Source organism: Meleagris gallopavo, chromosome 1, assembly GCF_000146605.3.
Source record: "Meleagris gallopavo isolate NT-WF06-2002-E0010 breed Aviagen turkey brand Nicholas breeding stock chromosome 1, Turkey_5.1, whole genome shotgun sequence".
In the NCBI taxonomy this organism is placed as follows: domain Eukaryota; kingdom Metazoa; phylum Chordata; class Aves; order Galliformes; family Phasianidae; genus Meleagris; species Meleagris gallopavo.
The window spans coordinates 113,552,765-113,565,704 of NC_015011.2; the positions used below are offsets into that span (position 1 = coordinate 113,552,765).

Below are 12,940 nucleotides of genomic sequence, written 5' to 3' on the forward strand. Positions count from 1 at the left end.
AAAAAAAGCAACTCCTTGCTGAGAAATGGCATAATTTTGTTTTATTAAGTCAATATTTCTTTTATTTCACTCCATTTACAAGTTTATAGGGTAAAATAGGTAAGTATTTGGATGCCTTTATTAAATGAGTTCGTATAAAATAGATGCCTCTTCTTTTCTTGAATAACCTTTGTGGAACATAGATCAGGCAGGATAAGATTTTTTCTCGAGCAGATTTCAAATTTCACTTAGGCAAAAGAGGAAAGCTGTGATTGTCAGCCAAACTATGCTTTAAATATGTGAGAAGCAGAGGGGAAGAGAGGTCGGTTCTACAGAAGGGGAAAATTGCCATAAACTAAGTTGAACATTTGAGTGGATTTTGTTTTAAGGTATATTGCTCTGCTTTTTACGAAGAAAAATTCAGTGAATTCCTGTCTAAGAACTACGTGGTTTATCCTCCTTTGTTTTCCAGTGATGATGAACACTTGTTAATCCAGCACTACTGCCAAAGTCTGAACCAGGAATCCCCCCTGAGCCAGCCCCGAAGCCCTGCCCAGATCTTGATTTCTCTGGAGAGCGAAGAAAGAGGTGAACTGGAGAGAATTCTTGCAGATCTGGAAGAAGAAAATCGGTGGGTTACAGTCAGCTGTAGTAGTGATCGTCTGCACACTAAAGATACAAATGGGAAGAGGGAAAGCTAATAAAATCCCTGCTCTTAGAATGTCCTTTAAATTAAATTCATTCTATTAAGTCTACCTAAGCCATTCATGGTTTTCCCTCTGCAAGTGAGATGATGAGGCTGAAAAAGCGTCATTATTAACTCATTCCTATGTTCACTGCAGTGATGAGTCAGCACTGAACCTTCAAAATGATGAGCTGCAAACAAATGTATGGGTCACTTAATATCCTTGTAATTATGGTGTCACCTCCAACAAGCTCTGCTAGTTGTGTTTCATAGCGTTTCCTTCTGTTCCACTGTTTCCTTTACTTCCACGATAGTAATGAGCTTCGTACCAGACTTTGCTGCTAATTGAATAACGGGTGTGTTGGTTTTTGCACTCCAGTTTGGAAAAGGCAGAGGGAGGTTTATGGAAAGACTTGCATTTCTCAGAAAGGATATGTGAAGTTCTGAGAAGACTTCAGTTCATTTGGAATAAATAATCTGTGTAATAACTGCTATTCATCTAGATAGAATTCATCCTGTAGCATTTTTAGGGATAAAATAAGTTGTAAAGTTGCATTTACTTCAGAGAAAATGAGTTACTTCACAGTAACTAAAATGTGGATCCATTTTTCTTCCTATTTCTTTGGTTTTATTTTTTGCCATTTCTTCAGCCTTTCAGTACCAAATATCATTTAATGCTCCTTCTAATTTGAAGTTTAATTGAAATTGCCTTCATTGATCAAAAAAAAACAAAACAACCCCAAATGATTTCTTGCAGCATCACAACACTGCAGTCCCAATTCTACGGTACACCGGAGCCGTATGCCATCAGCATAAAAAACTGGTAGATCTTGACATTGATAGATTAATAGTTGCAACCAAGAACTTCTAAAATCAGAATGTAAGATAAAAATTATTAGATCTACAGAAAGCACATTTTGTTTGCCTTCTCCTGTCTTCAGCTTTTATGGTATAGGATACTGGCATTTTCATGCTCCTTTTTCTTGTTTCTGCAAGAGCAAGATACTTTTGTCTTGTTTATGTTGAGGGTGTAATGCAGTAATCATTTACCTTAGGAATGTCAAGGAAATAACTGCAAGAGTTGGCAGTGCTATAGATCTTTTCTCCATGCAGAAGTCTTCTTTTGATGCTAGTAATCAATTATAGTGCCTCATCACCCCCATCATCTCTATAAGACTGCGGCTGGGACTTGGTCCCAAAGAGCATAGCCTGGACTTGCAGAACAACTTGAGTTGATTTTAGGATTTAGAAACCTGAAATAAGCTATCTGTCACCTAGAATAGGAGGAAGATGTAAATCTGCCTTGTGCTTCCTTCTGGACTTGCATCAGCTAATCCCCTGAAGATTAGGTCTGTATTTCTGTATGATGCGCTTCAGCCAGGAAAAGAGAATAGCCTCTTGTGCATAAATACCAGTTTTTATTTTCAAATAGATTTTTCTCAATACATCTCCAGAGGCAGGAGTAATTAATATACCTAGTAGTTTGTTTCACACAGGTTTTTTTCATTAAAGTTGAAATTTGCTATAAAAGTTACTTCTAATCCACCATTATTTTCTCATGCCCTTCTGTTTCCAGTAGTGTTGCACCCTCTCTGAATCAAACTACAAAATCTTCAGGCCATGTCAAGCGTTAGATCAAATTGTTAAGTCTAGCTGTTCTCTGTGAGAAATCATTAGCAGTGAAAAGACTTGGAGAAATGTTTAATCCTGCCTGAAAAAAAGCTGACATGATGTCGGACAGACCCCTGTCCAAGCCCCACCTCTTCTTGAAAATGCTGACTTCCCTTACTCTGTGGATAGTCCATTAGTAGCTGCAGTGAAGTCAAATTTGGCTTGTCCAGGTGTCATTAAAGTTGAGGATAAGGCATTGTTTGAAGCTTCTTTCCATCTGTTACTTAAGTGTTCTGCAAAGTTAATAAACAGGAGACTGAGAAATGAAGAGGAACAGTCAAGAACTTATATTTTTCAGGAGGATTTGGGAGAACGTACAGGATCCTCATAAGGGATGAGGAAAAGGTTTGGGACAGAAAACTTAGTAAACAAAGCCCTTCTTCAACAAACAGCAGACAGATTTTTTTGGAAGCTAATACATTGTACATAAAGCCCAAGTACTTTTTAATTTGGGGGAGAATCAGTATTTTAAAATAAGCCATTATACTTCACATTTTCAGGACTTGTGTATTGAGAAGTATTAGGTAATTGATACAATAGAAATAATAAGATAGCTTAGTTTTCAGGGACATTGATGTTTCAAACTGCACCAGGTAAGTGATTCATGGAAGAGCAAAAATTGGAATGCTCTTCTGTCTGTATTCAAAACACGTTGCTCACTTGGAAATCAGGATGACTCTTCAGGCAGCCTAGTTTTAAATTAAAAAATGGGTATGTGAACACTAATGTTACCTTGAGTTACATAACTGAAAGTTCTAAAAAATTGCTTTGGGAAGTGTGTGCCTTAAATTTTAGTATTAACCTTACTTAATATAATAACCACCAATGAGGATTAATACATTCGGAGATAACAGAGGAGATTTGTACTTCAAAAATACCTGTTCTGAGGTTTGCCAATACAACAAGAGCCATAAAGTTTAAGCAAGACTATAGTTTGTAGTCTGCACATTTCTGCTATTAGAGGCTTAGTTCCTAGCTGGATGCTGCCACAAGCAGGTTCTGCTTTTATGGATGATTCAGGTCTAAAAGCAACAGGGATGAAGAGGTCTGCTTCTTCAGGGCAATGTGGAAGACTCATTGCTGCGATTTTCATTTATCATGACTTTCATTTATCATGACATTAATCATGACTTTTGTTTCTGCAGACGTCTTTGCAAACTTCTATAAATAACTTGTACTTAAAATAACGAGGCAGAAGCTTAAAAGAGAAGAGGTTGTTGCTTTTTGTCCTGATAGATTGTCACACCAAAGTGACTGATTTTATATAGGAAACTGATTCCTGTCACAAAAATAAACCATTCAGACAGGATCACTCAGGAGCCATTCATATGCTTACCTATCTTTAAAAAACGGTTTGGTTCCTTTAGATCTGTCTTTTCTAGTCTTTCTCCTATGAGTCTGTTCAAAAATGTTTGGCTCTTAGAAAGGTAGTCAGCAAACTGTGATATATTCCTTGTATCACCCTGCTTCTGGTGGATTAAAGCGTGTTCTTCATGTTACTTTTAACAGTAATCTCCAGGTAAACATTGTTTATTATCGTAGCATGTAGACTTGGTGAATCTCTTGCTGGAAACAGGGCTGAATGTGTTGCAAATCATGTTATAATTTCCTAGTCCTCTGTCCAGCCTTAAGGTGACTGGACTGTTTCATTTTTGTTGTGAATACCTCAGGTCTTGTCACTGGAGCGCCTTTCCTTCCTGGTTCTGAGCTAAATGTGATGCTTGTTCCTGGGAAGGTACATGGCTAGAAGGCAAGCAGTGCTACATAAACAGTCATCTTTTCATGCCTGTACTGACAGAAAATTTGTTGCATACACTTCTGATAGATTCTGACAATGAGGATTTAGCTCTCTCTGCTGTGTTATTTATTATTGTATAGTTAAAGTCAGCATATGCGTTCACTTCTCAGCAGCTATTGGGAAAGTTGCACTAAGTACCAACAAGAAGCAACACTAAAATATTCAAAACACTTCATTGTCATTCTGCTTTTTCTTCTGCTCTTCACACTTTCCTACTTTTAAAAAAGCCCTTCTCCGTTTTGCTTCTTGTTTTTATTTTTCCTCATCTTGTTTGAGCTTTTTATAAAATCCTGACTTCCGCTTGGTTTTCAGTTGCAATTTCTGCTCTCCAGACATTTCCATCTTGATTTGATGAAGGCTCTTTGAAATTGAAAATTTGAGATTTGATTTTGGACAGTTTTAAAAGTTCTGCTGCCTATTTTGAATTCTTCTGAAATGTATTATCCAAATTATAAACTAACCTAGCTGTGACACACTTCTGAATCCTTTTATTTTATTTTGTGGTGGTTTATTTTTTTCAATTCCAAGGACCTCTTGTTAGATATTAATTATTTATCTAGTAGAATTTTGAGATCTTGGTGCTTTTGTAGTTGCAATATGACTGCTGTAAATAATTTATACCTAAAACTTGACTGTTAAATAATTTATATTTGCTAAAATCTGAACATTTTGGAGAATAGTTTCAATTGGCAAAACTGTTTTATTTGAGCATTAGCCTTCAGACTCACGCTTAGTTTTACATCACACTGAATATTGTGATAAGATCTTGGTGTATCCAATAGACATAAAGTAATCTTGCCGTTGAAGACAATATTGCTATATAAAACAAAACCACAAACACTTATAAAAATGCCCAAAAGAACATTCTGAAATTTAAGAGTGAATATATTTCCATAACAAGCAAGATGGGACTTTATGTGTCCATCTCTGGCAGTGCACGACATAGATTATGTGAATGTACCATACTAGCATTATAAGGACTGCAAGATTTTGCTACAAGACAATCTCAAAACTTTTTGCAAATAATTCAAATACTTCTATGTTCTTTTAGTGATTTAAAGAATTAATGTTTCCTAATAGTTTCATTGACTCAGTCCCTCTAATACACTTCTGTAAAAGGGAGACTTCTTTACTGTTCTCTCATTAATTTCCCAGCTCTTAGGTGTACTCTAACAAGAACGTCTCCAGGCTGAGCTTTTTGCCTTTCCTTTGCTTTTCTGACTTGCACTGGAAGCCCAATGGGCTGTGAGCCACTGGAGAAGCAATGACATGCCAAATCTCAAAGCTGCCATTTTAAAGCAACTGTAGTGTTCCTCCAAACCTGACTGGCCTCCTTGACAAAGTTATTTCTGTGTAGTTGCCAGTAGCCAGAAAGTGATGTATTTCTAAATATGCTGTGGCTCCTTTTGGTATTTATTTTGGCACTGAAAAAGTGGAACTAGATCTTTGGAATGTGAAGCATCATAAGTACGCAGTGGCACTCTAATGAGGAATAGAGGTAGGCAGTTCATTCACCCGCTTTGTCTATTTCTTCAAACCACTAATTTTCTGTTGGCAGATGAAGAATAACCTGAATTCACAAATTTTCAATTGCCTCTGAGAGGAATACTCAGCAAATGGGGTCCGCTAGGATTTCTCTCACCAGGCAATTAATCCTGCCATTGATAGATGTGATTAATAACTCATGAGCTCTTTACTACCCATTTCTTTCCAATTGCATAAATCAAGGTTACATTGCATACTTCCCCTGTTATTTTTCTTCATGAATGCTTGAAAGAGGTGCGAGCATTGTTAATGAAATCTATTTTTTTTCTTTGTCTCTTTCTCTTACTGAACTATAATACATTTTCCCAGTGATCAGAAGATGCATTAGCTTTTTTTGTTTGTGACATCTAGTTGTGAAAGTCATCCAGTGAGGCTGGATTTCTGAGTATTGCCAGTCATTGCTCAGTCACATTCATTTACAGAAGATCATGCTTTCATTTCTCCTTTCTCTTTTATGCTGAAAATTTAAGACAGCACCTTTCCTCAGGACACAGATGTTGTCTTCTGAGAGCTGTGGACACTTCCTTGGATGCCTGGCTTGCAGCAGCATTTCTGTTTCACCACATAGCTTAAAACTGTTCCAGAGGTGAGAATAAAAACAGATTATTCTCTCCCCAAGGAGGTTCTTAGAGCAACTTTCAAATGATTTCTTTCTTTCTGACATTCGAGCTTTTTTCCTCTATGTAAATACAATTCCCTGTATGTTAGATCTCATGCAACTGATAAATTTGGATTCCTCTGTTTGGATAATGTGCGGTATCCTTTACAACAATTTTTTTTTCCTGTAGCATTTCAGAAAGAGTTTTAGACTATTCTATATCAAACATGAACACATTTTTATCTGAATTACTCTTTGATGCTCAGTTGTTCTTCAGTCCCATAGTTACTGGAGGGACTTCTCTGTCTTGATACTTGAAGGCATAATTGTAGATTCTTTGTAGCAGTGATTATGTTGAGGTATGACCAACTGCATTTGTTTGGTTTCCCTTAGGGTGACAGCAAATCTTCTGCTATATGGCACTTTGAGATTTTCCAAGTCTGCTGCTTGTAGAAAATTGCTGCCTTATGTATCTGTGAAACTCCTCACAGGACATTAATAGCCACAGTCTACAGACTTTGTGAAAAACAAACTTAATGATCAATAGTATGTAAACTTTACAGTGCAGTAGGATTCTGCAATACTGTTGTCTTTCTCATTCCTCTTCCTTTTAGGATTTTTATTAATTATTCACCAGTTCATTCAGCTAGCAGTATCAGAAAACATTAAGTCTCATGAAGGGCAACACTCATTACAGCCCTTCTTTCTTTCTTTCAGATATTTTTGTGGACTTGGAAACTACTTAAAGAAAAAATCTTTTTTTTTTAAAACCTGTCTCATTTGGAAGCAAATAACTAACTTTTTTAGCATCTTCTTAATTTGCCATCCACAGGTTTTTCTCATTTGGCAGTTATTTAGGACTTTTTATAGGAGAACCTAAAAAAAAAACCCTTTTCCTGAAATCAAATTTTTATAGCTATTCACAGAATAACAAAAAAAATACATAGATTATGTCTAACAGCAGCTGTTGAGTTTTCTCCATAGTCTCTTGTCCACTCCTTGTGTGGGCTTTAGAGAAGGAAAGAGATTCTGAGTTGTGGGCCAACCTGAAGATAGGAAGAATCGATGAATCAATGCCTTTTCTTTCTTTTCTTTTTGTTCTTTTTTTTTATATCTTTTTTTGGCTTCTTCTGCAGAAGAGAGGCCATGCGAGTGGGACATCCCTGAGGGATGGTGTCCTGGGGATTGTCACTGTCCCAAGTTAGGGTGCATCCACCATACATTTGCCCCGGGACAAAAGTGCAATATTTGAGGAGCAGTCAGCAGTCTGTCTTTATCCTCAGCATTGTTTCATTGTCCAAGTGACGCTGCTCTGGTTCTTGTTCTGGTCACAGAAAAGTACCTTCAGGAATGTTTCCGAGCTTAATAATCTTTACTGGGGGGTTTCTGAAGTGCTATTTAGACTTCAGACCGAAATGTCAGAGTGCATTGTGGTTTGCAGGCAAAACTGGAAAAAGTGTCTTATCTCACAACCTCAAGTAAGAGCAAGTTGGGAAAAAATGAAATCTGGGTCACTGCTTGTGATGAGTAAGCAGTTAGCAGCCTACCATCTATGGAGCCATTTCCCCCCCTCTGGGAAGCAGTAGAGAAACATCAGAACAACAAAATCCCAGAGCAGGTTATTAGGCCTCTCGTGCTTTTCTACTATCAGGTACCGTTTTTCCATTGTTGGATTGTTAACCCCAATAAGGTATATATGTTGTTATAGATCATAATAATCTATGGAGAGTTTTACTGGAGTGAAACTGGAGTTTTATGCAATAGAAAAATGAACTTAGTAGTGTCATAACGTCACAGTAGACTGCAGCACTGTAGATAGTCCAAACTAAGGTGGAAATTAAAGCCCCTTGAATTAGCGAAACATAGCGCAGTTTAATTTTAAAGCTAGACTATAAATGCAATTGCACATATAAAGGAAGGAGAATGATGTGGCCTAATTAATGAGAGCAGAGTCGCAAATGAACTCTTGAATTCTGTGGTTTGCTCTGAATTTTTTAGTGTCCTTTTTTTCTTAATTTTCTCATCTGTGCAGTGGATAGGTTGGGCAGGTGGTATAAGCTTTGATTAGTGTTTGTTAAGTGCTTTGATTGCTCTTTTAGCACTAATTACTACACTAATGTATTTGTGTTTGGTAGTGCAGAGGCAATCCAACTTCTACTAGCAACCATAAAATGCAGAAAGCTGAGGACTGAACTCAGGACATGTTGTACTGAGCAGAACGGTGTCTGGAGCCCCGCCAGCCTTCTGCTTTATGTGCCCTGGAAAGGAATTAATTTTGAACTCTCATGACACAGAGAGCCTTTAGGCAGTACTTGTATCACAGTTCCACAGTCTGTTTGCTGTGCACAAATCTACGAGGTGTAATCCCACATGGATTCGGAATCAGCAGAATCTAAGGCAGGTGCTGGAGCTGAGCCTCTGTCTCTCTGCTTGCTGCAGGTATCACATCACAGGAGAGGAAGACCATTCCGACTGCCTGTGGCAGAGGGCAGCGTGAACAATGCTATTCTGCTTGGTAAAGCTTTACTTCTCTGTCACTTTTCAACAGAAACTTGCAAGCGGAGTATGACCGTTTGAAGCAACAGCATGATCACAAAGGATTATCTCCACTGCCGTCCCCACCAGAGATGATGCCAGTTTCTCCACAAAGTCCTCGCGATGCTGAACTTATTGCAGAAGCCAAACTGCTTCGCCAGCACAAGGGCCGCCTGGAGGCCAGGATGCAGATTCTGGAGGATCACAACAAACAGCTGGAGTCACAGCTGCACAGGCTGAGGCAGCTGCTGGAGCAGGCGAGTCCTCAGGCCTTTTCTGAGATCTCTGTGGAGTGATTTTCCAAACAGGGTGTGAGCTGTTGCCCATAATGATAGCATACCACAAAATCATATCTGTAGAGACTAGTCAGCAAAAAATGTTAAATTGTTCAAAATTGACTTCAGGAGGCAAGGTACAATCATGTTTCGGTGTTCTTATCTAGTCTTCTCTTTTATTCAGAATTTAAATCAATTGGTTGTGTGGATATACTTAAAAACAAGCAGAAAATTGTGTGTATTCACGGTATAAATAAAAAATACGGAGATACTTATGCAACTGTATCAAACAGTTAATAACAATTTCTTCTTTTTTCCCTCAATTTTCAGCCACAGGCAGATGCCAAGGTGAATGGTACAACACTATCATCTCCTTCTACCTCTTTGCAGAGGTCAGACAGCAGTCAGCCAATGCTTCTTCGTGTAGTTGGCAGCCAGACTTCAGAAACCATGGGTAAGATAACAAAATTCAGATTGTCATAAAAAATAGTTACAGTCCCATTTTCCAGGAAAAAAAAAATCTTTAAAGGCAGAAGCTTTTTTGCTGCCTTGTTAGTTCAAGTGAAATGAAGTAGACATTGACATTTGCAATAGTCTTCTTGGCTCTTTACATTTTCATTGTGGCTCAGGCTTTTGGATTTGATGATGATGCACACAGTAGCATAGATATTTTGACTTTAAATGCACAGATCAGTCAGGGCTTGAATTCTGAAAACAAACATCACAAAGAACCTAGTTAAGTGTTTTATTCAGATTGACATTCAGCTATTAAGCATAACACGGCTGATTGAGATGTACATAGTATTAATTAGGACAAAGAGATTAAATGTATGATTAATCATCCCCACGTTAACTGAGGTGATGGTATTTTTAATATGTCATTGCTTGAGCATTAGGATAGAGCTGTCACTCTCCAGCAGCTCGTGTAGTGTCTCTTCTAAGTAAATGTCACATGAGATGTAGAATAAGGTTAAATAATAAGATGCCATGAATAGAGATTGGAATTGTTATCCAGTGTTCTGTAGCATTTTCCTGATTTCCTGTCTGTTTTATAATTAGTGAGTGTTTATTAGCCAGTGGGAGGGGTTTTCTGTTAGTGAAATGCAGTCATCCATTGCAGCATCTTTAAGTAAGAGTACTTAAATTACTATAGCAAGATAATATTTGAAATTGGAAAATAGCATTCAACTTCATAAATATAAATGTATTAATGTACATCCAAGAGAGACTTTTGGGGGAAGTGGAAGTCTTAAATGGAAGCTTTTCTCTTTACTATGGTTAGAGAAGAAGTCTGTCACAGAGAGAAGTGGAATGGAAAGAAATGTTTTGATTGGTCTGAAGTACCATAGTTATGAGAGATGCAACCTGTGAAGGAGTTCTGTCTTCCCTCCTGAGTGTGGGTGGAAATGTCAACTTGTACTAGTATCAAACAAGATGCATTCTGTAGGCTCTACCACCAAAAAAAAGTGAAATAAATCGTAGGAATGCTTAAGTTAAAGACTGGGGACAAGAGTACAATGACAGATAATGGGAGTTCCATTTCATTCCTTCTGTAATTATGTTACTAGGGAGTAAATATTTTGCTGCAGAGTAATTTTCAGTGGCTTACTGAAGAAATGTCATGAATTTCATGACACTAAGTATACTAATTAAAAAGTCTTATAGTTTCATATTTTTTCCCTTAGTAGGCTAGAAATACAATCATGTACTTCCTTTCATTTTACTTGATCTAAAATAATTCCCATTTAATATGTGAGACTGGAATTAATTAATGTGCATATAATCATATTAGCTGCTGAAGCTTTTTTTTATTTGAAACAGATGTTTAGACATGAAATGGGTTTTTTTCTTCGTTTGATTGAGACAATATGTGGAAGAACAGAGAGGTGTGAATTGTTACCAGTACGATCATACTGAGACTCAGCAATGCAACAGGGTCAGCAGTAAGGAACAGTGTTTATAAAAAGAATTACTAATCACAGCTGTTGCTGTCACCTTTCACACCAGAAAGCATCATTGCTAATTTGAGAGTTTTTTCAAAGCATAACTTAAAGTATTCTGAAATTGTGAATGGAACCAGAATAAATAATGCTTTCATATGAGAAGCTTGCTCCCAATAAAGAGGGATAATTTTCAAGAAAATGCCAAGGATCTATAGGTCTCTAAAGACAATGGCATAATACAGTGGTAGCTTTTATATATTTTTGTTTCTGACAGGAAACCCATCTCTCTGTTTTGTGTATCTCTGCTTTCTCAGGGAAGTATTAATGTAAAAAGCTTTCCGCCAGTGGTATTGTCCAACCTTTTAGTGAAAGCAGCAACCCACTCAGAGCTTAATTTGCAAATCCCTTGATAAACAGACAGGCAAGTTGAAAATCTGAAATGGGAAGGTCCTAATCTTTGACTTTCCTCTCCAGTAATGTAGTGCTAATGGAGACTCCCTGAGCCATGAAGCTCTGAACCAAGAGGTTGTTGCTGAACTTCAGTTTATTCATGTGCCAAAATTTGTGATCCACCCAGCTCTCCATGCTCTTTACAGAAACACAAATAGGGAAGACCAGTTTGAGTGGAGAGGTAATGAACATCTGAAAATTTCTTGGCTGGTGTCTTGTGTTATTTACAAGAAAGTGCTCAGAAAAATCATCCAAATGGGAAGGAACAAACGAGCGCATTTTAAGTAAAGTTATAGCAGTCTTGAGGGTAAATACGGTTCAATTTATAACAGCACTTACCACGATATTTGGAATTCCATAACTGTTGCCAGTTTGTCTAAGGCAGTTGTTGGCCATGACAGCAGAGCTACTTCCCTCTTCTTACAATCTTCAATTGTCTTCTACACGTATGCTCACAAGGCTTGGGTAGATGCGGTAAGATCTTGCTGTAAGTTTCCACCTTAGCATCCAGCAGAGGCTGGAAGGACCTTCATGTTGCTAAGGCACCTCTGTTGATGTAGCACTTGATGCAGAAATAGCTCATGATGTGAGTTGAGTGTTACTGGCTTGTGAACCCAACACCAGTAGAAAAAGCTGTACAAACTGCAGCAGTCTCAGCAGCTGTTTTTCAAACCGTTAATGGAATATGAGTTATGTGCTTCTTGCAAATGCTTTACCTCGCTTTGTTACCAGTAATTCTTGACCAGTAAGTCTTTTGAAACTTCTGGCCTGAAGTGAGGCCAGCACTAATCCAAGTCATAAGGAATACATACAACTGTGAAGTGCTCCTTTAGCAGCATCTCTTTTAGTAGACTTCACGCTGATAGTGTTTAAAGAATCTTAAGGCTAACAGCAAATTACATTATTTGTTACTGAAGTTGAGTAGGGCAAGGCATAATAGAAAAAAAGACCCTTAAGTCATTTTCAAAATAAGGATGTACCTCTCTGTGATTATTACAAAAGGCACAATTGTTTTTGTATTTTGGTAGAGATAAAAGAAATCTACTAAAAGAGGATCTCACTGAAAGTATCATTTAGGTATATTCTCTTTTTAGGTGTTTTATTCCTATGAGAGGCAAGGAGTTTTACAATAAAATAAACAGATTGATTGTAGTTATTGGAAACCACAACTAAAATAACTCCAGTTAAAATAAAATATATTGAATTTCCCATTAAGCTACTGCCCTATGATCAGGTTATAGAGATTATTCAGTGGGAGAGATGTGTTTCGCTTTATTAAACTGCTGCTAAACCCTTTTAAAGTACAATTGAATGTTCTTGGAGCGCCAATCTGATGCAATTAAACTGTCAGAAATATTAATAGTGATGCAGATGAGAATCTTGGTTTCTACTGACTTAAGCAGCTAGGCAAAGCAGCACTAATGTGCATCCAGCACTGTTAGAAAGCTGCTCAATAGCAGC

The 12,940-nt window shown here is 37.5% G+C and overlaps 1 protein-coding gene across 1 annotated transcript in view; it reads left to right on the top strand.

The window, feature by feature from the left end:
• DMD (dystrophin) overlaps positions 1-12,940 on the top strand; it is a 1,000,055-nt gene that overhangs the window by 971,093 nt on the left and 16,022 nt on the right. The window contains 3 exon segments of the mRNA XM_031557153.1: positions 452-610; positions 8,825-9,068; positions 9,417-9,540. Of these exon segments, the coding sequence (XP_031413013.1) occupies positions 452-610; positions 8,825-9,068; positions 9,417-9,540 (527 nt within the window).